Genomic DNA, 24542 nt, shown 5'->3' with positions numbered 1-24542 from the left:
CATAATTAAGGCTTTAATATGTATTTTTTGTACTAGAATGAGTGTTCGACTAAGCCGATGTTGTCAGTTATTGCCATTTCCTTAAGAAAAGAGGGAAAGGGGCTTTTTTTCAATGAAATGGGAATAGCGTACAGTTTTATATGATTACATGTAATATTCTGTATTTCAAGGAAGGGAACTCATTATTATGATGTAATATGCAGGAATTTATAGTATTTTGAATGTCATGTTAAGATTTATCTATCAGAATAAGTGTATTTAGTCTTAAGGTCCTTTACAAATATTGTGAATTATATGACCCTGGGGTCTCACGTTTCCCCCTGGGGAGGGGGTCAAGTTCACTATAGTTTATATAGGGAAAACACATTTATGAGCATGTTTTGCTCAATTTTCATTGGAAACGAGTCAAACTTGGTTAGAATTATTAGCCTGAGATAGCATTTTAATATCATATCCACATTGGTCCTGGCCGACCCCCCTGAGGGCAGAGGGGCGGGGCTAAAAAGGGGTCAAATAGGCTAAAACTTCAAAAATATTCTTTTAAAATTCTGGAAATGGTACAATCAAATACACTTTATAGATGAAAAGGTCTTAAAGTTTGTTTATAAAAATTGTAAATTATATGACCCTGGGGTCTCACATTTCCCCTTGGGGAGGGGGTCAAGTTTACTACAGTTTATATAGGAAAAACACATTAATGAGCATTTTTTGCGTACAATCAAATAATTATAGATAGAAAGGTCTTAAGGGGTTTTATAAAAATTGTGAATTATATGACCTTGGGGTCTCACGTTACCCCCTGGGGAGGGGTCAAGTTTACTTTAGTTTATATAGGAAAAACATATTTGTGAACATTATTTGCCCAATTTTCGTAGGAAATTAGTCAAACTTGATAAGAATTATTAGCCTAAGATATAGCATTTTAACATCCATATCCGTCCTTGATGATCCCCTGGGGGACCAGAGGGGCAATTAAAATTTAAAAAAATACCTCTAAGTTCACAGGTTTGATGGAAGCAAATACTCTTCATTGTCTAAAAAGTCAAATTTATAAATCACTGACCAACTTCAAGGCCCAGCATATAGTGTTTATATGTCTTTAATTTTTTTCATTATTTGTTTCATTATATATTCTAACTCAGGTGACCGTTAAGGCCCATGGGCCTCTTGTTTTTAGAATTTCCCAAATATTTTATTCAAATAACCGGAGGTCATGTAAAAGTCTATGCAAATACACGGAGTTGAAAAACAAAGATAAAGAAGGAAAAAATCGGGACCGCAGAATTTTATGCAAATAACCGAAATATTCAAATAACCGTTATTCGATTATGTGGAGTCCTCTGTATTGTCATAATTTGCCACTTTGTACAAATACATTGGATTTTTTTATTTTTTTTTTGCTATAAATTAATTTCTGTTGTCTTTGACAGTGTCGCTATCACCAAACTTGACATCCTAGATGTTTTTAAGGAGGTGAAGATTGGCGTCAAATACATGCTGGATGGCGAGGAGTGTGAAAGCTTCCCTGGTAGGTTGACTGTCTGAAGCTTATCCTACTGTTACTATTCTGTGTTTGCATGTTAGACGTACAGAGTTATCTGCCCTTGCGGGCATGTAGTGATTGTCTCATCATGAGTTTGTGATTGTAGCACATACTTGTCAATTTTCTCTCGGACACAAAATAATGACATCACTAGGCCAGATAAATGTTTTATGCAGAGGTGGAATACTGTCAAAATATAGTTGGAACTATATGTATCTGTTTACAGGAGTAAAAGTATCAACTGAAAATGTTTAAATTAGGCCTGAAAAAATTAATTCTTAGTTTCTCAGGCCCCGCCGCATCGACATTTACCCCCCGCACCAACTTTTTTATGCGCCATAACTTAAAAATTAAAATCGTGAACGCCGCATCGAATGCACCCCTAATTTCCATTCGAACTCGCCCACAATTTCCATTCAAAATCGCACCCGGAAATTGGCTCCAATTTTAGTATGCACCTTTCATTTCCGGTAAAAAATGGCTGCCGATGTCAGCATTTGCTCAAAACGGAATGTTTCCTCCCAGGATTATGTATTTTCAACTGGTTTTCTTTGGATATAATGACGATTGAGATATGTAAAAGCTGTTCTTAAAGACTGAGTAAGAATTTACATTTTCTACACGTGTTTTCATTGATTTTCATGTCCTTCAAGTGAGAAAAAAAGAAAATGTTATCTGCAGCATTTGTTTTCAGAGAAATGAAAAATAAAAAATAATCCCGCCGCCCGCACTGACTTTTTAAAAAAAGTGGCCTGAGAAACTAACAATTAATTTTGTTTGGCCTTAGCACAAATAAGAAAACTGGATCTTCAAAATAGGAGGGCTTGTTATCTCCCTTGACAAGATTTTTGTTTTTGTGGTTTTTTATGGAGGCATGTGTAATACACGCCTGCCATTATGGAATCACTTTGGTTTTCAATGGTCATCGGAACACTATACCTTGGTAGTCCTATCGACAGTTTCTGGAACTACAGGAGATAACTTAACACTGTGTATTGCAGCGTACGTTGTGTATTGTACTACAGCAGTCTATACTAACTGCCAGAGGTTCTTCGTTTATCACATATGTTTCAGTCACATTATAATTTCCCACTTAATTAATTCAGACTTATTTTCAATGTTACAATAAGGTATTAATTATTCTCACCGAAAGTGTGTCTCAATATCGATACTTATACTAGTGAGTACGCTGCATCTGTTAGCCTTACTAACCTACGACAGACTAACTTACAAACCGCGAATCTAACAGTAATGGCATATAAACTTGTTTGTTAGTAAAAATAATCCAACTGACAATAAATGCCTTTTCAATTACGGGTATTTAATCGAATATTGCTAGGCCTTTCCACTAATATTTTACAAAAATGAACTAGAATTCCCCCAAACTGACGAACATGTCAACAAGAACAGTCTGTACAAAGGGAGACAACTGTTATAAACTCTGCTGATGCACTACCATGCAGAGTGTTACTATATAAAACTCAGAATGAATTAACCGAGAAAATCACACATGTGTTCACTGCTTCACTCATGTTACCGGGGACGCCATCATGGCTTCTGCTGTTGATATCACGGCATATATTTGTAATTATAAGTGCGATGTCACGATATTTAAATATCACAGGCCTAAAAGGATATAATATGACAATGATTTAGACGATGTTTTATTCAATTTGACCAAACGAAAATCTGACGTTCATGAAGAACGGCGAGGTCCCGTACTATCGCCATTACCTGACGCCGTGTTGGTCCTTGAATGGCTGGCGAGTTTACAGCCGTGAGTGTTGATAATTTTGTTAAAAACTGTTATCAGAACTTCAATAAACCTTTAATATACTTCATTTAAAGTTGATCAGATTATTTCCTGCATTTTTCAACGACAAATAATGTACTAACATCCTACAATAAACACACTACTCGGAACGATAGAAAGTGAAAGAAGCGGTGAACGGGCGGTGAAGCGGCACGGACAAAGCAGAAATAACAGTGTTTTACAGAACAAATATATTGATGGAGCCACGATACAGACGTTAATTAGTTTGTTTACGATATTTCAGGTAATTTGTGAATATATTATTTTTTAAGTTATAAAAAATCGGCAATATTTTGAGTATTTCCGACAGAGAAAATCGCCCATTTTCTGACATGTAAAACGTTTTTACTAATTTTTGAAGTCCTCATGTCGAATAATATTTGGAAATGATAGCATCACTGTGTAGTTTGATTCATTCTGAAGCAACATTTTTCACATAACATTTCTCAAAAATAAACATAAAAGTAAATAAATCCAACTTTAAAAAAGTATTATCAATCCAGACTGAAAACTTCACAAAGTGCCATTGAGATGGTGCATACACTTGACAGATGTTGCAACAATGTTCGATTTGAACATTGTATACTTTCCTCATGGAAGCATGATGATTTTGTTTGTTTGAGTTTTACGGCCCATCGACAACTAAGGTCATTTAGGGCCAAGGAAGCATGATGATGAAGTCTAAAGTTTGCATGTGGTAAAGGGTTATCTGCTGATATGTTCACTTGAGAATTGATGTAGATACATGGTATGCTTGAATGTCATATGATTAGTTAAAAGCTTATCCGACTTGAGTCACTTGACCTGTAAATATGTGAAGACAATCACTTGTTTATCTGCAGTTGTGTTCACTTGATAGTTGATGTAGATACCTGGTATTACTTTAATGTTATATGATAAGTTAAAAATTTTATCTGTCTAAAAGAGTCACTTGATCTGTTAAAACTGCAAAGACAATATCTTGTTTATTTGCAGATGTTGTATATCCTATACAAAGGGATATTCCGTTAAGATATTAATATTCCAATCCAGTTTTAACTTCTGTAAATTAAAATCAGGGGTATCAATGTTTATACCTAATATCCTGAGTTGGGTTAGATGTTCTAATGGAATATCTCCTGAGAGAAAATTGTTGGACATTGATTTCAACTTCACCTTACACTGTTGTTAACATTGACAGATTGACACTGGATTTGGCAATATTTGATTGTTGGGTTCATTAATGGCATGGACGGCCTCCAATGTATGTTGTGTGTAGCATGTACAGACTGTGCTGTATTTGTTGGGTCTTCTTGTATAGTGGAACTCTTGCCCTTTCATTGTGCTACATGTATAATGATATCACTGGAACATGCCGCTGAAGACACCAAACACACCTGGTCACATTAAACTGACAATGAGTCAGCCAGTCGTTCTACTGCCAGTATATGCTGAGCTCAGCAGGACTATAACTACCACTTTCATACACTTTGCCCAGATGGTAGAAAGTTCAAACCATGATTGAAATTTAAAACATGTAAAACCCAACACAAACTTTCAAAAGGAATATACATTAGTCTTGCATCATTTTTATTCTATATATTATTATTCATTGTTCATATTTATTTCTCATACAATATTTTCAAGTTCTTTGGAGCATTTATTTTTAACAACCTTATAAGATTAAACATTTCTATTATTTAACCAATTTGCAAATATTTTATCCACATTATCCTATAATAAATAACAGCCATTTTCAATCTGTTATTTCAATCAATATTGATTGAAAATAACATGAACATGTACTATTACCTCTATTATGATCTATCTTTAATATTTCAATATATCATTACCCTGTCTAGAATCTGAGCTACGCCTCCTTTAGTACTTTCAGTACATTGATTCATAATTTGAGTCAAACGTTATGGACTTTGTGGAGATTTAGGTCTTTTTTACAGGGATAACCTGACTATGGAGAATGATTGAATGGACAAGATGTTTCTCTGATCATAAATTTATCATTTGGTGTTTATTTGCATTGTGTAACATCAGATTGAAGTTTTAATTATTCGTGTTTTAGCTCTGGACGAAGACTTGAAGAGAGTTGAAGTGGTGTATGAAACCTTACCTGGGTGGGAGGAGGACACCTCATCAGCGAGAAAGTTCTCAGAACTACCAAAGAATGCACAGAACTACATCAGGAGAGTGGAGAAGTTGATGGAAGTACCAGGTACATTATTTTTAACTTGTTCATAAAAATGGTCATTCACATCATGAATTAAATTATGAACTGTTGTGTTAAAAGGAGTGAATATTCAATAAATTTGCAAAAAAAAATAAGATAAGGACATTTATGATAAATCTACAATTGACTTCTTTAATCTTCATTTTCTTATGATTTTCAGCATTATAACATTTGTATTTTGTAGTGAAATGGATTGGTGTTGGACAATCAAGAGATTCCATCATCGAAGTGAGCACCTGCTGACCTAGTGCCCTAAATTAAGGCATCACATTTTATGTAACAGGAATACAGGGATTCTTTTAACAGAGGTGTTGGTCATAATCATATATTTTTGAATATGGTGTGCCTGATATTTTTAGCCATACACAACTTTGATCTTTATTGAAATCTAGTGTAAAACTAAACAAGTTTACCATCCAATTTTCTCCCTTAATTTTTGCATGTCAGATGATATTTTGAATTGAACGGCTGTGTTACACTGTGCCATGTCCAGAACTATCCAAATTTAGTAGTTTTGAGTCTTTTTCTCGAGAACATGCATTGTATATCAATAATTTTTAATTTTTTAAAAGCTGTGCTATATAAAACATTGACATTATGTTTTGTTAAGGTTTTGAAACATTGGTGAATTGATGTGTGGGGATTTTGTTGCTATTTGTGGTCTTGATAGAAGTTTTCATTTGGATTTCCTTCAAAAAGGAATATCAGACTAAAACATTTAATGTTCTATTTTCAGTTATGAAATTACTATAGCATCATATTCAATATACATATGATTAATGAATTAGCCCTGCCTACATTTATTTCCCCCCAGTTTACTGTTTTAAATCAAATTTTTAAAGCCGGCCTCGATGAAATTAAACCAAAACTGTCAAAACATTTTCAGAATGTGTGATCCTTGGCAGAAAGGAATGCTAAGACTTTTGCTTAAAAGTTAAATTTCTAACTAAAAGTTAACATCTGCCAAGTATAGTCTGATGAAATTTTTATTACCAAACGTTTTGACTCCTGATTCTTGTTTCTGTTTAGCGAATCAGATTCCATTTCAGGTGCTAAATTAAAGTTCTTTCGTTTGAGTTTTATTTCTGTGAGAAAAGCACAATCATGTCCTCATGTTTTCATCATTTATACACTTATTGTTGAAAAGTAATTTTACATGTTTAGAGAAATAAATTGCTTGGAGACCAGATTTTGGTCAGCCAGGTTGATTTTGTGTTTATACTCGACCTTGATGATCTGCTGAACAGTTTGTATTGTAATGTTACTAGTTGTATGTGTATATAAAGTAGTCTCCACAACACATAACTTGTAAAACGTCTCCACAACCCAGTTCTGTTGTTTTTCTATTTTCTGTGATATTCCTATAGATTACCTCCCTTTTATCACGGGGCATTGTCTTACAATTTCATCTCATTATATTTCAGAATTGTATATAAGTATTGAGCTAATATCATCGTAAAGTGTTTGTAATCATCAGAAAATTTGGAGGTTATGGATTCTTAGTTAAATATTTACTAGTTCATCGCCTACTATGCTATTACTAGGCTTTGTCTTGCCGATTGAATATTGTTTTACTTTAGATGACTACTTTGGTGATGGGATCTTATCTAGTATACTCTGATTACATTTTTACTGAACTCCCACAATGGAACTTTAGGAAACACAGTTAGCAGTCGTCAATGCATGAATGCCAACTGCATTATTGTGACATTTGTCACACTGGTGATCTTTTGGAGATTGCTGTTGGCTTGGGTGATCTGTTCTTCATGGTAAAGACTTGTATTCATTTAAGGAACATAATTCCTTTAAATTTTCTGAAGATTAATCTTCATATGTAAATATAAGCAATGAAATATTTTGTTGGCTGTTATGTGATGATAAATGCCAAATTGGGCAAATGCAAATTCGTAGAAGAGCAGATTAAATAATATTTGTGTATAAAGACGGATGAATTGAATAAATCTAGAGCAAAATGTTTATTGTAAATTTCTTTGAATAATGTTAATGTCACATGGCCTGTTGCAGAATCTCATAAGACCACATTGTGATTAGGTTTGGTGGTCTCATTATTTTGTAACAAAAACCGTAATCAGTTTGTATTGCTAGTTAGAAATGCGAATACATCAAGGTTTTTACCATAGAATTAAAGTGTGTGATGCCCTTGGAATATATCGGAATAAAGCAAACCTTCGATGGTCCATTTGTGTTGTGAAACCAGACAGTGCATGGACTGTTTTATGCATTTAGAATAACCTTTATCTGTAGATCTTTGAAATCCTTGTTTAGATTTTAAGTTTTGACCCTGTTATCGCAAAGCTAAAATATTTTGATTTCTCTATATACTGTATTAGCAATAAGGCAAATGATATGGATAAATTACACTACAAGGAAGTTTTGTGATTCTGGGTTCTGGTAAAGATAATTTTTAAAAGTAATTTGAGCTCTGTTCAGTTATTAAGGAATTTTTAAGTGTACATAGGTATTTTCATTTGGAATGTGATATATATGTGTTGCTAATCTGTAATGTTTCCGTAGTCTGTTTGAATTGTAAAAAAAAGTCATTGTAGAGTATAAATGTTCATCAACATGAAAATTGTCACCAGAAAATTAAGAAACATCATTCTGGTTCAATAATGTTACATAGTAGGAAACAGGAAATCAAGTTTTTCTGTCCAATCCTGGACAAAATTCTTAACAATTACAAATACATGTAACTATGAAATGTTCTGGTTTCACATGTATAAGATTTCTTTTCTGTCCTACAAGAACTAGGGGGAAAAAGTGACAAACTCCAATAAAAGTGTAATTCTAGCATCGTCTCTCGTGTTATTTGTTTGTTTGAAGATATTTGCGATATCAAATAAATGAAGCTGACTTGTCCATTTTGTCTACTGATTTTGGATGAACTATCAACCTGTTTGGTTGATTAGTTTAATGTCCTGTCACTGAGCTAGGGTCATTTAAGGATGTGCCAGGTTTTCAGGTCAAAATAAGTCGGGAGTATGTGGTGGAGGAAGTCGCTGACCGATGGTCAGTACCTGGCAACTGCCTCATAGCCTAGGATTCAAACTTGAAACCCAGAGGTGAAGAACTTGTGGTAATATGTTGGGGGATATACTCAACCTGCTGTCACAAATTAACCCTCAACCTACCTTTGTTAGACAAGAGGCCCATGGGCTGTAACAATCACCAGAGTTTGGATACAGAATAAAACATAAGACTTAAAAAACACTCTTGGCCCATCAGGCCCTTGAAGTCGGTCAGTGATTTTATAAATTTGACCTCTTAATCGAAGATTATTTGGTTCCATCAAATCTGTGAATGCAGAAGAAAGATTTTTGAAATTTTAGCCCCTTGGGGTCACTCAGGACTTATATTGATATGATATCGATGTTAAAATACTATTTTAGGCTAATAATTCACACCTAGTTTGACTCATTTTATATGAAAATTAAGCGAATAATGTTCATAAATGTGTTTTTCCTATATAAACTTTAGTAAATTTGCCCTCTCCCCAGAGGAAAATCTGAGATACCAGGGCCATGAAATTCACAAAATCTATGAAGAATATCTGGTTCAATCAAATCTGTGAATTCAGAAGATATAAACTATAGTACTTTGGCCCCTTCCCCAAGGAGAAACTTTAAACCCTAGGGTCATATGATTTACATTTTTTGAAAATGTTAATTGAAGTCATCATCGCACAATGGACAAAAGGCGATTAGAATAGGTCATCATTAGACTTCGTCTCTGACAGGTGACCTAAAATAATTGTCTGACAGGTGACCTAAAAAAAATACAATTTACAAAATGTAAATGGTATGTTCTTTTAATTTATTCATCAATAAATACGCAATCATCCATTAAATATTGAGAAGATGCAATAATATTCGTGGGAAAGTATAAACATTTATTTTCACTTTGAGTTCCAGTCTCTTCACAAAATCACAACAACGGGAAAATGTGTACATGTATATGTAATTAGAGTTCTAAAATAGAATTTTTTCGTGCCAATTATTAGTAAGAATGTGCTTATATTTTAGTTATCAAACGGTACCATATGCATTAGATCAACATGTTAAGTAATGTTTAGAATATTTTGATTGACCTAGGTTACTTATTACCAGGTAGGTTCCATAGTACATGTATGTACACAATAGGTGATACATAATGTGCATCCTCTTCTAACTCTGCTGGTGAATATATACCGTATTTTCCGGAGTATAAGCCGCGACTTTTTTCCCTGAAAATCGGGAGTGCGTCTAATACACCAGTGCGGCTTATCCGTGGACGAAAACCAAAATCTGACCACGTTTTTGCATTATTACGTCGTGATTAACATAACACGGTAACATGAATAGCAGTACAGCAAAAACGTAATCAGTAGCACAAATTTATTAAGCACCAATATTGCTAAACTGGATGACAAGTCTGGTGCTTATACATTGATAATAAAGTACTAGCCTCATTGGTTGACAGAATTGTTCGATAATTTAACATATAAAGCATAGATGAACAGGATTTAAAGGTCGGACGGCCGTATATTAAAAATAATCATCCACCTTTTTGCTAATACTAGTTTTTGAAAAAAATGTCATCCCTAATAGATGTCAATATCGATTCGGTCATTGCATTAGTGACGTCACAAATCACCTTTGAACATGCCCAAATAAGTCAAAAAATGAGGTCTGAAATCCGGATTTAGTGTGTGCCCGGAAACCTGTCGTTGTGAGCTTAATTATCAAGATACAGACATGCAGATGGTCTTAAACGATAGAAGAGATATCAAAGTAAGAGAAAATAGAGAGAAAGGGGAAAGGAAGGGGAAAGTAGCACCGATTTTCAAAAAAAAAAAAAAAAAAAAAAAGTCCCACGCGCAGGTTTCTGCCTTCCATGACCCGTGTGCGTGGTGACCTTTAGGGGACTTCCGGTGACTGTTTTTACTTGTTTGTAGTGTGTGCTGTTTGTAATCATCATGAAAATGGCATCAAACCGAAATCTAGATGCAAACTGCTTTCATAGATGGCATTTGTAATAACCTACTATCAAAATTGAGTCAAGTTCGAATCCTGCCGGCCGTCGAAAGGATATATGCATCATATTTTGACTGATACAGTTTACATTTCTCTTGACATAAATGCCCATGCCGCATCATATGAATGCTCCCCCATTTCATGGGGGATATTTGCAAGGCTTAATAAAAACCATTGAGTAGCCATACGTCTGTTTATAGTCAATTACTAGTAAAATGGTAAATTCTAGGAGATTTGGACTGGCCAGTGAAGTTAGTGAACTACTGAACAGTCTACTGATGGTAGTTATTACTGTAAGATTTACAGACAGTTACCTGTTATATGAACCAGATCACATCATCAGAAGGTAACAAATGAACCATGATCCTGATGACCTGTAACAAGTCATAGCACTTGGATTTTGTAAAGTCAGCCTCAACACATGGAGAGATACTGAACATCATTCTTCAGAACAAGAAATGTACCACAAGTAGAGGTATAAGATCATTGCACTAAATCATGCTGATGGGAAATTACTACATTAAGCCTTGTGGTAAATTGTGTATATTCATGCTAATAGTAAATCCATTTCAAGTAGTGTTGACAACAAAAGGCCACTAACCCATAAGTCGCAGTACATCTAGGCTTTTTTCCATCATGATCACTCCTTCATGTATATCATGAACACCACTAAACGCATATATAATAATCTTATATTCTGCTTTTACACACAATTATTCCACAGAATACATTTATTACAACTGTTCAATCCAGATTTCTAGAGACAAAACAGTTACATTCTTGGCACATTCATGAATTCATGGTAGACTTCAGTGCCTTTTTAGCAGTTCCAACACAAACTTCTTCAGAACTAAGTAATTTTGACTGATCTCACAATACCACAAATGAAAATTGTGTACACATCTCATCCTTGTACAATATGTTCCAAGATTCCTTGACGTATCAGATGCTCACATTCAGATCGAAGAAGAAAATGCTGAAATAAAGAAATCGGTATTCTAGAAAGAAACCTTTCAAAAATTAGAATATCTGAAAATAATTACAGGAAGTTGTTATAGCAAAGTTATGATGACAACACAATTTCTAAAATTATCCTCTTTCAATTTTTAATTTTTAACTGGATTGTCCTCCCCTCCTTAGACCACATATTTTATGACAAAAATGTGGGGTTTTTTTTAATTTTGAACTGGATTGTCTCCCCTTAGACCACAATACAATTAACTTATGTTTACAGTAAAATGTGATTAGAAGGTTACTTCATATCTTGATTGCAATCTAATTAAACCATTACCTGACTGTTTTTCTTCAGCACCAGTATATTTCCATCCTGTGTCTCAAACTCGCCATGGTCCATGAGGCAGCGAACCTAAAAACACAACACATAATCCAAATAAAGTACCTAAAGAGTGGCTTGATCATTATTACCTTTATACATAACCTAGAGAGTGGCCTGATCATTACCATTATTACCTATACCGTATTCGTCCCTATAAGCGCCCTTACTCCATTTTGAAGCCTCGATTTCAATTGTCCAGGCATAAATAAAGACAAAATCTTCACAAAACTGTAAAGGTTTAAAATTTCGTCTTCTTAGCACCTTTTCATTTTTTAAACGCCCTGGGCGCTTATTGGGTCGAATACGGTATTATCATCATTACCTCTATATACAGTGTCTTGGGTGGCTTGAGATCCTGTGTCAAATCGAGACCTCCTTCCCCTCCAATTGACCTCATATAACTAGCCAGCATCTTGTTGTACTTTCCAAACCACTGAACCTGCACAAACAACAGATGACATACAATTAGTTCATACAAGTTCATACAATGCAGTGATTTTTCAGGGTATTTTGGGGAAAATGTTTTTGTAACAAATTGGAAATTTTTAATCGCAAAAAAAGCGGTTTGGGGAAGAAGTTACACATTACTGAACATGGTATTATAGGTGATTAGATATTGTAAACAGTAAACTGTGTCAATATATCAAAAGGTGAGTTTCAGAGTAGTCCTAGTTTGTTTTTAGATTAAACAACGAGAGGAGAGATTTCCTGGTTTTAATTGGTTTTACAGCAATTTGATTTGGGAATTTTTCAATGTAATTGGGGAAAAAAATAGGGGGGTTTGGCATTGGGAATGGGGTCGTTTACCGACCCCAGTTATATAAGGAGAACAATCACTGCAATGTAAAAGAAGACACAACACGAATATATCGCAGTTTCCCAAAACACGCACTTCATACACCAAACACACTGCATACATTGGAGGGAGTCCTTACATGACCCTGTCTGTTAATAGGACGCTAATTTGATCAAACAAACAAAAAATACTTTACTTTGTATTTGTAATTTGATAAGAATATATCAGCTTCTAAAAACAAATATTTTCACAATTCACTACAGAGTTTTCAGTTAATTGGATTAAGACCAAAGAGACAAAACCAAAAGTTTAAGTGACCTTCAAAGTCCGTGAAATATAACCTCCTCCGACTTCACTTCTACACTGCAGTATTGGACACAAATGATGAACATACACATGCTAGTACAATTATAGTTCAACTTACTTCTTGTTCACACATATTAAATTTTACGTCTGCAGGAAGAACACTTCCAAACTCCCATCTCATCTTCTTGATATGTTCTATCCTGTTGAACCTGAAGCAGAAAAAATACATGTACATGTGTATCAAATTTATTGATTTTGAATTACTTGTCCCCTCACAACTTTATTGATAATTAACTAATTGATTTTGATTTCATCATTTGTTTCCGATCAGAAACATTACTAAGACTTCTTTACAATATTTCTGGTATGTCCGTATGATGCAGTTTATCATTATTTTGATTAATGAATCCCAGTTAGGACAGACTAAAGCATTTAAAGATTAAATTCTCACAACTCTGTGATCCATATCATAACATAGTATGTTTGTTCAATACAGATAGTCTCTTACAAATATGCTAGAAGACATCGCTTGTTCCTTTCCAATGCGGAGTGTCGAAGCTGGACACCGGAAAATAATCCACTCTCTCCTGCTACAGTAGCACTCCTGAAAGACCAAATGTGTACATTACATATATAATATACATGGTAAAAATTAAACAGTTCCTTGTGATGGTATATATATCAAAAAATGTATCAAACTCCAGACATTGCCACTAGGGCTTTCTGCCTTCACAGGCGTCTTCAGGTGGAATCAAACAAACAGTACTGTACTATATTATCTATACTGGTACACAGTTTAAAGAATTTTTTTTAAACAAGTTCTAAATAATATCATCCAACTAACAGTTACATGAATATTAATTCTGCCTCAAATATACATGCTTTATAAATATATGTATTAGTATGTAATTTCTTTTCTGATTTCATATCATTTATTCATTAATATAAAATTTATTGAAAACCTGTCGCATTAAATATTTCACCCTCTACCTTCATGTGCACGCATACAATGACGCTCCGCACTAGTACTACATAACTGAAATATGCACTGCAAGATTACCAGTTTTGGGATATAGCGGCATAATCCATACAGAATGAGATACTGATACAGATGCATGTATTGTAAAATTTATGTGTACATTATAAAACTTACACATCTTTCTGATTTTGGTCGAAGAGAGCCTTCATTTCCTCCAAAATTTGTCGAGCTTTGTCTTCCTGGATGTATGAAATCAAATAGATGGACCATTATACAATTACTTTTCTAAAAGATAAGTGTTCCCAGATAGGTGACAATACTGTACTGTATCAAATATCTGTTAACTCCATATCATGACACCATACTATCTGACTATTATGTCACCAGCTACTACATTACTCCTACACGTGTATGAGGTCTTATTCCACCTGATTACATTGGGTGGAACACGACGCAATGTTAAAAAGTATCTCGTCGTGTTAACCTCTAACATTGTTGGAGTAATACTACATATGAAAAATATACATTTCTGACCACATGTGGCAATAACTAGTCCGCTAAACCTGCCTATATTATTAGGCTTTTTTATTTTTTATTTATTTTTTTTTTTTTTTGCCTAATATATATTAGGCAAAAAAAAATAAAAAAGCCTAATAATATAGGCAGGTTTAGCGGACTAGGCAATAACATAACCCAATAAAATAACATAAGTATATTAACGCATATGGAGTATTATAGTCCGGAATTTGAGACGATATCGCACTAGCCTATCCACAGGGCCATGTATAGTTTCTATATGAAAAATTAGCCAGAAATACATTTCTGGCTATTTTTTCATATAAAAGCTTTACATGGTCCTGTGGCCTATCTGAAGATCTTGTATTGCTTTACAAGTAGACACTTGTAAATATTCAGGTTATGATTCTGTATCGTATCACCAATTTCTTACATTGTATGGAGATAGAGAACCATCGACAGTGCGCTGAAGCTCACGGATTAGTTCGAGTCCCTTCTCGGCAAGCATTGTTGTGAATTTTCTTGTGACTTCCGTCAACAGTGCTACAAATCTCCCGCCATTACAGCTGCATCTATTTTATGTTAGAGTTATTCCCCCTTGATCAGTGTGCCAGCATTACAACAACAAAAACAGTAACTCTAAGCAAAACAAAATGTTGCAAAATGAAATGCAATATTCTTTAGTGCGTGATTTATTTTTACACTGAAAAATATCCTAAAATTAAATGTTAAAACTGATGTCGTAGTGATTTTACCGGTGATTTCCATATGCAATGTCCATAAATATCCTCTTTTCTTTCACACAGTTACAAAACAACTTAGAGTTAGTTTTCTAAAAATAACTATGATGAAACGAGATGACATTAACAAATAAGTCTCGTCTAGAGTTTTTTTTTTCTAAATCGATATTTTTTTTTTAAATAATTCTGCGACAGACTCTTTTAAGATTATATCGCCTTTCTTCACAATATATTTAACTCATATAATATTATACTCATTCGTTAGCCTATTTTTAAAAGTATTTCCGGAGAATAGATACCAGATTACTCAACCTGAAACATTTGTATATATACATTAATACTTTTGAAAACTTAAGAAAAAATAATGTAATCATTGAACAATTTAAGAGCGCATCGGCAAAACGGTTTTGGAGAGGAATATTTCAGATTTCTTTATGTATACATGTAGATCTACTTTATATAAAAGTCAAATAAAATATTGATATGAGCCTTTGTTAACGATTCGCGTAAAAGAGTAATGGCTTACAGATGCATCTCATTTTAATTTATAATGATTGAACTTTCCCTCTGTTTCTTCAAGTATCTCAAGAGATCGGCATTTTAAACAAAATATGAACGTTTTTTTCATCTTATATGTATCATCGTATCAACTCAACATTTCATCATTTCATTTAACATTGTGTATGAGTTTTCTCATGTGCTTTAGCTAAAACTATTTTATCCCATGCAACTCTTTTTTATAATATCAGCATTTACAATTTTTGTTTTAGTTCTTACTTGTCTTTTTTATCCTGATCTTTTAATACAGTCATTGTTTATATCCTGATATTAATTTGGCCCTAAAAGACCTTAGTTGTCGATGGGCCGTAAAACTCAAACAAACTTTTTTCCTCTCTGTCTTACACGTACTGTATATGAAAATGAAAATTGCATACCATATCAATCAGATCATTAAAGGGCCACTATCTTTCCGAAACGGCTTTTAATTTTTAAAATAGGAATGCAAAACGAGATCAATGATTTTGTAGAGTCGCAGAAGTTATTAACTATACGTTTACTAGCACACTTATCATCACCTTCAGAACTGTTTAATTAGAATAAATAAAATGTTAATTTTCATAACGCGGGTCGTTTTATGTTTCCCGTCGTCGTCCTAAATGCCGCGCGGTAGTTGACTATCACTGCGCCAGACGGCAAAACAGCGAAATAAATCTCCACTTTTATCGTACATTAGACAGGAAATCTTGCATATGTTTGGTGTTGTAACCTCATCTTAAGCCATCGATATATATTTTCTTTTGTTATTAATGTTTTTAAGAAACCTTTAAATTTTGCGACGGAATGGTAGTGGGCCTTTAAAGGCCCACTACCTTTCCGGAGCAAATTTTATAGGTTTCTTAAAGACATTAATAACATAAGAAAATGCATATCGATGGTCTAAGATGAGGTTACAACACCAAACAAATGCAAGATTTCCTGCGTAACATATGAAAACTGTGGAGATTCATTTCGCTGTTTTGCCGTCTGGCGCATTAGTATTCAACTACCGCGCGGTAATTAGGACGTCGGCGGGAAACAGAAGACGACCCGCGTTATGAAAATTAACATTTTATTTATTTTTAATTATTTTGTTCAGGAGATAATGATGAGTGTTGTATTATCGGTAAGTTAATAACTTTTGAGACTCTACACAATTATCAATCTCGTTTTACATTCCCATTTTAAAAATTAAAAGCCGTTTCGGAAAGGTAGTGGGCCTTTAATAGTCTATCTAATTTGTATGAATATACGATATAATAAATTTTTATCACTTGAAAAGGAAATGCCAATTTATTTGTATAATCGTATTGCATACAAAATAGACCAATCAACCTATTCGTATTGAGCAATGATATAAGCGGCCTCCCGGTTAAAAACTTCCGGACACGGTGACAAAGTGTAAACAACATGGCGACCCACGAGTTTTGATTGCAGTCACAAGTGAGCAATGTTGTACGTGTATTTACGTGTTATCTTGATATAATAATTACTACTTTTGACATTACGTACTTATTATAATAGATCATCATAGATTAGTTTTCTTTTTAAATGACATTTTTTAATACATGGCGGAGAAAGGTAAAGCACTCGCTCACTACGACGCTCAGAGCTGAAATCTGACGTATTTCTTGTGAAGTGATCCAGCAGCGATTATAATGGGAGGATATACTCAACATTACTTACATTCTTGAAAAAAAAGATCCACGGCACTATATATGCCATATATGGAATGAGGCACTGAATGCTAAGACAGCAAAAGTAAACCAAATTTAATTAGAAAAAAAAAACAGATTAAACATACATTTATTGTCCAAAATGGTAAATATCTTTTATGTTCTGTTGTGTTGGTGATGGAGCAGATCTTTAATGTGACTCTTGCAAAGGACATCAAATTGTATACTTTTGATTTTCAATTACCAATAGCTATCTTTCAATTTATCAAGAAGGACTACATAAAAGAATTAAACAAATTAATTAACTTGAATTAATTTTAAAGCATAAATACTGCCTTAATTGGAATTTATGCAACAAAATTAAAAAAAATAGTAATGGCGAATATGACATATTCATACAAATTTACATTTATCAGATTTTTTTTCAGGTTTAGATAATCCCAAGATTTCTAAATTTTTATTGTTTCAATAAGACACATGAAAATGTGTTACACGAGGACATAATAGTATCACATTAAGACATTATATTAGAGGTACCGAATTTTCTAATAGTAATTCTGTTTTGTTCAGATAACTTTGTTAACTAATTTTCGAAAAAATGTATATATTTTTCTTTTTAATTTTTAATAAAACCAACATTTGCACGAGGATTCTATGTCCATGAACCATTTTGGTATAAATGGCATAAATGCGTCACATAGACTTTGTGCAACTTCATGCTTATAATTCACTGTCAAAGAAATATGTGAAACCAGTCTCATTAAAAACCTGTTTAACCTGATCTAACCATTTGAACCACATTTGTCCATTGCAACTTAAACTCACCATTAGTCTATATAATATATTGCTTACCGTCGGAATATTATTTTCATTTGACAAAAGGTTGTTCTAAAATTTAACATTTTTAGCTTATACCATTATTTCTAACGGATATCTTCCCCGAGTACCCAGGTGTGCCAGCCCTAACATTGTAAATTCTTTTGCAAATTTGAAGATGGGTATGTTCTAAAAGTTTTATCTTCGTATCCCCAGATTTCTGACCCAAATAGCAATATCAGTTCAATTAACGAGTCAAATAGCTTAGGTTGTAGATCTTCTGGGTTATTTTCGATTTAAAAAAAAATGAAAAAATAGATTTTTGTGCCTGTTCTATAAGCCTCTGTGTAGCCGCCACAAAATTTCCGTTAAATTTAAAAGTAATTCCGAGATATGTAAAGCAGTCTACAATTTCCAATATTTCATTATCGAGTATATAGTTGTTTTGCTAATATCATTACTTTAGTTTTATTATTAACATTTACTTCTAACTACCGTATTTTACAATATTTGCTGAAATTATTCAGTGCAGCATGCATACCTTAATTCAACACTTTCCGCAGGAATAACAGTATCATCATTGTACAACTACTTCTAGTAAATTACGTAAATCTCTTGTTATAATGTCATTAAGACTTTGGAGAGAAGTACTTCATTTGGATATAAAAAAATCCTCCAGATCGTTTAGAAACACAGAAAACAAAAATGGAGAGAGATTTTCACCTATGCGTACCCCGACTTGACAAGGGAAAAAGTCAGAAATTTCACACAGGATTTGATAATAATTCAATTTTGCTTGTTACGAGCATTTTCATTGGCTTAAACATTTACTGTATCAGCCCATAAAGGAAAAAATGACGTCGCCGTTTGTGACGTTGCTTCTGATTGGCTGAGATGACGGCGTAATGATTTCATAGAGAAAATAGTCCCAAAATAAATTTTGAGTGTTGAAGAAATTGTCTTTAGTAAATTGAATTATAAGGGTTAATTTGAATAGATTTTTTATGTTATGGAGATATAACACAAAATTCTGAGTGTACTCTCATCATAAACCGCTTCGCAGTTTGAGTAGTATACCCTCAGATTTTTGTGTTATATCTCCATAACATAAAAAATCTATTCAAATTAATCCTTAAATATCGTACATATTGTATATTATTTTGAAACATTTACCCTTTAAAACTCTCCAGATAGTATCAAATGCAATGCTTTACAAAAATCAATGAATGTGCATTAAAGATTTGATGTATAAAGAGAAATTAAAGTATTCCAAAACAACTATTGTCAACGCATTGCCATGTACATCCCAAAGACCCAGATTTGACACTTCAAATTTGAATACGTTGACCATTGCAGAAAACATCAAGGCCACACAAATGCTTCAACCAGGTGATAAATTAACATAGTATAATATATTTCTATCATTTGTACTATTGTTTCATTAACAATATCAAAATAATACATGTATATATAATTCAATTACCAACATTGAACAATAATAATGCTAACAATAAATTCCATACGTGTATTGGTTTTTGTCACATTTTTGTCATAACATGTAACATGTAAGTGGAGAAATGACATACCAGGTACATAACAGCTGTTAACTTAAGAAAAGAAGGGGAAAACAAAACAGAAAACCCACATGTTTTAAATCGCAACACTTTCAATTTCTTTGTACATGCAGTAGAGGATTTCATCAACTCATTTCCCAAGGTGACATTTACAGATGTGGAAAGTGTTGGGGAGCAACAAGGGGTCAGAGTGAGAATGAAGAGTGGAGAACCCTTCGCAAGGGAGGAATAACAACTTTTAATTTTTCATTTGGTTCATAGCTCCTTTGTTTGACTGGTTTTATTAATTGTTGAGTGTATTGCCTGTTACAATGCACAAGCACAGGTTACTATTTGAATACTGTTTCAAGCATGTGTGCCAGTTAGTATTTGGTTATCAACTTGTGTCTGTGCATAGCTATAGGATATAATACTTGACTGAGAACACAGGGGCTTGTTACATTATAAGGGCTCATAAAATCGATATTGGAGAAATAAAGGTTCCATGTAACAGTGTTTAAAATCGCAAGAGTAAGGTTGACGTCTTTCTATATAATACGTGTATCTCAGAGGTCAGCGCATGACCAACCATCTTCATTGGGAAATGAAGTAATCGGAGTTTACTAGTTTCTTTGAGGCGGTGCGAAATAAAAAAAAAACGTAAATATTTAAATGTTGGTTGAACGTAGTGTCCTCCTGTAGCCACTGGCACCTTTCTGGTTCTTCAGAAATACTGACATGCTAACCATTCAACCATTCAAATTGTTGCATATATTTTGGGTTCTGCAGAAAAGAAAAGGAATAACCGAAGAGGAGGTACATGTATACCGATGCATACCTCCTCTTCGGTTAATAATCATTATGTAATACCCTTCTTGGTGTAACAAACAAATTATATAGATTCTGAAAGATCCATTAAGTATGGAAGGGAGAACCTGTGGCTAATAAAGAATTTGTAAAGTTCTTTTTTTCTATACATCATGATGTATATATAGTGCATTTGGCCTTATACGATGTAAACAGTTTCCTTTTCTATCTGATTCCCCAGACGTATTAATATCATGTTTATGTTATGGGGAAGGTCTTGTAGAAGTGAAATGCCCTTTGGTCATGCAATGTGAAACTTGTACATTTTTTGTAAATGTTCTCTTCCTAAATAGAAAAATCAGATGGTACATTTTTTTTTTAGAAAGTAGAGTGGGTCATCCATGGTCAGTAAAGCACAATTCAACACCTTTGTAAAGTTCCATGTGTATTCAGCAAAAACCAGCTAACACTTTAATTCCTTCATTCAAACCAGCAAACAAGTTGATCGAGCTTCAGTGTTGTACCTCTTTTATCCCAAAATATGCAGGAGCGCCGCATGAGCACCTCGCATCTTTGCAGGAGCGATGGGCTCCGGTTACCAAAATTGACAATCTAGAACATAACACTGAGAAAAACGATTAGCCACAAGTAAATGTTGACTTTCTTGAATTGTGTAATGTAGATGCAGACAAGTGGCAGATCTTCCAGACTATTACTTCACAAATTAAGAGAGCCCAGCATGTCCCCAATCTAATTACCAGCTGTAAACAGATAAGGTTAGATATGACAAAAAACCCATAAAGAATATAGAAAAATAGCACATTATGTTATATATGTAAATAAGAAACATAATGAACCGTTGTACATGTATAATATGGCTCCTGTGCTTGCACATGTATGTTTAAATTTGTACTTATGTGAAAAAGAACAAATAATTTATATTTGAAATTCAAAATGAATTTATGTATGTGTACACGATTTATAAGTCTCACTTATAAAACCTTGGTATATATCTCATCTGATAAACAACAATAATTTATTAATTATTTATTTGTAGTTTAATTGTGAAACCTGTGAAATGTACATACAGTGTACATGTAATTCCAGCCAGGTCTATAATGCATGATATCCTTGGCCAACAGACGATCGCGTCTTCATATATTGATATAACAGTAATCTGCAATGTACTGTTACTCAGAAATAGATTACAACAATATTTATTACCGACATTCTTAAAATCAGCTGTGTTATCCCAGTGTAAACAAAGTCAACATTTCTAAAATGCTCATTTTCAATTTCAAATCGGCTTGCTTCTGATAATTTTCTGTCAGACGAACCGATCGAGTAAAGCTGCGAGTTACAGGACACGCCCCCTTCTCAACCATCCATTGAAATAAATATATATGCAAGATTGAAGATACTAACACCAACAGTGTTTAAAATGCTTTCAAACCATTAAATATGTCATTCTATAACGTTTCCTAAACATACGTAGTAATTTCGAATTATGAATACTGAAGCTGCTTGTATATCTCGCGCAACATGGCACATCGCTGACATTTGTTTTCACCGATTTTTAACCGAAAGGCCGCTTATGTTCACGAAAAAAACAAAATGGCGGCGTTTAGGTTGATTCGACTATATATGTAGAGTTGGAAAACTTTCTCACCAACCGGAAACAGGAAGTCAACACAAGATCCAGCATCGCGCAAGACAGTATCTAAAGTCACACTCTCGCGTGATTACAAAATCACACTCTCGCGTGATTACAAACAAGTAACGCTTGGAAAAATAAAAATGAAAACATTAGTGAAAGATAAACCTTCCAATTTATTCTTACCTGAATCTAATAATTACATTTTGTCCTGAATCTTAACTTAAAAGCCGTTTTACGTGAGCAGTTGCTTCGGAATTTTCCGCCTGGCAACGGAGAATGACGTTGAGATATAATTTGTAGCCGCAGTCACGTATTTTTGCAGAAAGTGAAAGTAGAAGTATCCTATGTTCAATATTGTTTTTCTTGTGATAAACTCAATGCCAGTAATTCAGCAAAGCTATTATTCTAATAATTAATAATTCTATAAATGGTTTCTAGCAGTACAGTTATTCAGCGCACCCAATAAGCTATAAAAACAAAACACATAATATCGATAAGACTGATGGGTCAGGGGAGAGTACTCTTTCGCCGTTGGAAATCCTTTATTTAGATCTACCTGGCATATTTCTATTTAGTTAAACATTAAAAAAACGAAAGAATGGATTAACTGCTGCGCTCTCAGATAGGCTTTGCCTAAAATTATATTAGCATTAATATTGCAGTGAGCTACTTACTGACCATCTAGTAATACTACTGAGCTATGGCAGAGAGCAAGCATGTCAAAATGCTGTATAAAGCAAAAGACCCTACCCAAGTATTGAAAAATGCAAAAACCATGGGATGGTGTTGCGGGAGCAAAATTTAGAGCAAAAAAGGCACATAGCCTGCAGCGTGCGTAGACATAGCAAAACTAACTTACAGGATTAGAGAGTGCCAACCAAGGGCGGTAACTCGTAACAAATAAGACCCAAGGACGGCAACTCGCAGTAGCACATTACAGATCTCAAAATTCACTTTATCCTAAAATAATAATTTGAGACTTACATGCGGTGATCAAACATATATTAAGCAAAACCCAACATGGAACATTGGCAAATTTTATTGGTCCGGCAAGGACCCAACAAGTATACAAAAAACATGACATAAAATGACTAGAATTTATAGAAAATAATAGTACAAAAAATAATCTTCAGCCCGGAGGAAAAAAGAAAAAAAAATTAAAGGATATTACATATGAAATGGTATTGTATGGAGGCAAGATGGAGCTACTTAACTTTAAGCTCTCTATATACATGTAATCGTTAAATGTTTAGCATACATGTAGCCTTAACATAACGATGAACCAAACTTTTGCATTATAGCAAATTTTTTCTCGAAACCAGATTCAATGTAGCCATTGACAACATCACTAGCCCAAAATCCAATAAGTTTAATGTCATCAACAGCAGCACCCAGTTTGCTGAGCCAAGTGGCACCCCTCTTCTGAAAGAATGGCCTTTAATGCAGTGATTTTGAATGCCCGCATTAGAAAGTGCAGCTGAAAGTCTTTGCCGAAAAACTGAAAAAGAAAGGCAATGGCCATTTGATAACAGAAAAAGGGGGCCGAGAGGGTCAGCATGATTGGTAGCTACTAATAAAGCATGTAAAGCTGTTACAGGACACAATTCATGATTAACCCGAGGTAAGCAAACTGTGACAGTATGTTCACGAAATTGAACTGTTTTTGTGCGACGCAGGGCTAACAAATAACCCCACGAATAAGGAATGACATCTGACCGACACAAATCCTTTGTTCTATCATGGGATGTGCAGGTTATATTAATGGGCCATAATAGGCCATATAATGCTACTAGACATGCACACCAAAAACACAAGCCATCAGTCACAGATGAATTAAGGGTAGCCCTTATGCTTATAGTCCAGGTGCCAAATGGTGATTTTCCACCCAACCTAAAAAAATAGTTCGCATTAAATATTTTTTCACAGAAATGTTCTTTGACCTGTCCTCCATCAGAAACTGGATGATGCCACCGTGGCATCATTGGGGAAATTGAAATATTCAAGATGGCGGACAAGATGGTTGACAAAATGCAACATTGATATATTTTCATCCTAATTTGATATTCATGCTATAAAATCATAATTTTTTTATGCACTTCGATAAAACTTTGTGTACGTATTTATCATACCGTCATTGAACAGAATTCTTCTTGGCATTAGTATATTACCTACTGCACCTATTTCATGATCGTAAAAGGCGACTAAATGTA

General features: G+C 34.0%; 3 protein-coding genes across 3 annotated transcripts in view; 1 reads left to right on the top strand and 2 right to left on the bottom strand.

Annotated features, from left to right (window-relative positions):
* Positions 1-24542, bottom strand: part of LOC138329231 (soluble guanylate cyclase 88E-like) — a 317936-nt gene that overhangs the window by 114761 nt on the left and 178633 nt on the right. The window lies entirely within an intron of this gene.
* Positions 1386-8391, top strand: LOC138329230 (adenylosuccinate synthetase isozyme 2-like). Its single transcript, XM_069276058.1, has 3 exons — positions 1386-1528; positions 5416-5565; positions 5765-8391. The coding sequence occupies exons 1-3, from the start codon at positions 1495-1497 to the stop codon at positions 5821-5823; spliced, it is 243 nt and encodes an 80-aa protein (XP_069132159.1). The 5' UTR covers positions 1386-1494; the 3' UTR covers positions 5824-8391.
* LOC138329229 (DNA replication complex GINS protein PSF1-like) lies at positions 10446-15407 on the bottom strand. Its single transcript, XM_069276057.1, has 7 exons — positions 14980-15407; positions 14205-14269; positions 13560-13655; positions 13170-13260; positions 12272-12388; positions 11905-11979; positions 10446-11589 (listed from the first exon to the last, which is right to left on the bottom strand). Exons 1-7 carry the CDS (start codon positions 15052-15054, stop codon positions 11518-11520), a joined length of 591 nt encoding a protein of 196 aa, XP_069132158.1. The 5' UTR covers positions 15055-15407; the 3' UTR covers positions 10446-11517.

Source organism: Argopecten irradians, chromosome 8, assembly GCF_041381155.1.
Source record: "Argopecten irradians isolate NY chromosome 8, Ai_NY, whole genome shotgun sequence".
NCBI classification, from domain to species: Eukaryota; Metazoa; Mollusca; class Bivalvia; order Pectinida; family Pectinidae; genus Argopecten; species Argopecten irradians.
This window is presented reverse-complemented; position numbering and strand designations above follow the sequence as displayed.

Bases quoted from the DNA above. Each gene is read 5' to 3' on its own strand.
- LOC138329229 (XM_069276057.1), bottom strand. From the start codon at position 15,054: ATGCTTGCCGAGAAGGGACTCGAACTAATCCGTGAGCTTCAGCGCACT. The intron at 14,270-14,979 runs GTAAGAAATTGG...TCATACATCCAG, and splicing joins GTTCTCTATCTCCATACAAT to GAAGACAAAGCTCGACAAAT. The intron at 12,389-13,169 runs GTAAGTTGAACT...TTGTTTGTGCAG, and splicing joins TTAATATGTGTGAACAAGAA to GTTCAGTGGTTTGGAAAGTA.
- LOC138329230 (XM_069276058.1), top strand. From the start codon at position 1,495: ATGCTGGATGGCGAGGAGTGTGAAAGCTTCCCTG. The intron at 1,529-5,415 runs GTAGGTTGACTG...TTCGTGTTTTAG, and splicing joins GGAGTGTGAAAGCTTCCCTG to CTCTGGACGAAGACTTGAAG. The intron at 5,566-5,764 runs GTACATTATTTT...TGTATTTTGTAG, and splicing joins GAAGTTGATGGAAGTACCAG to TGAAATGGATTGGTGTTGGA.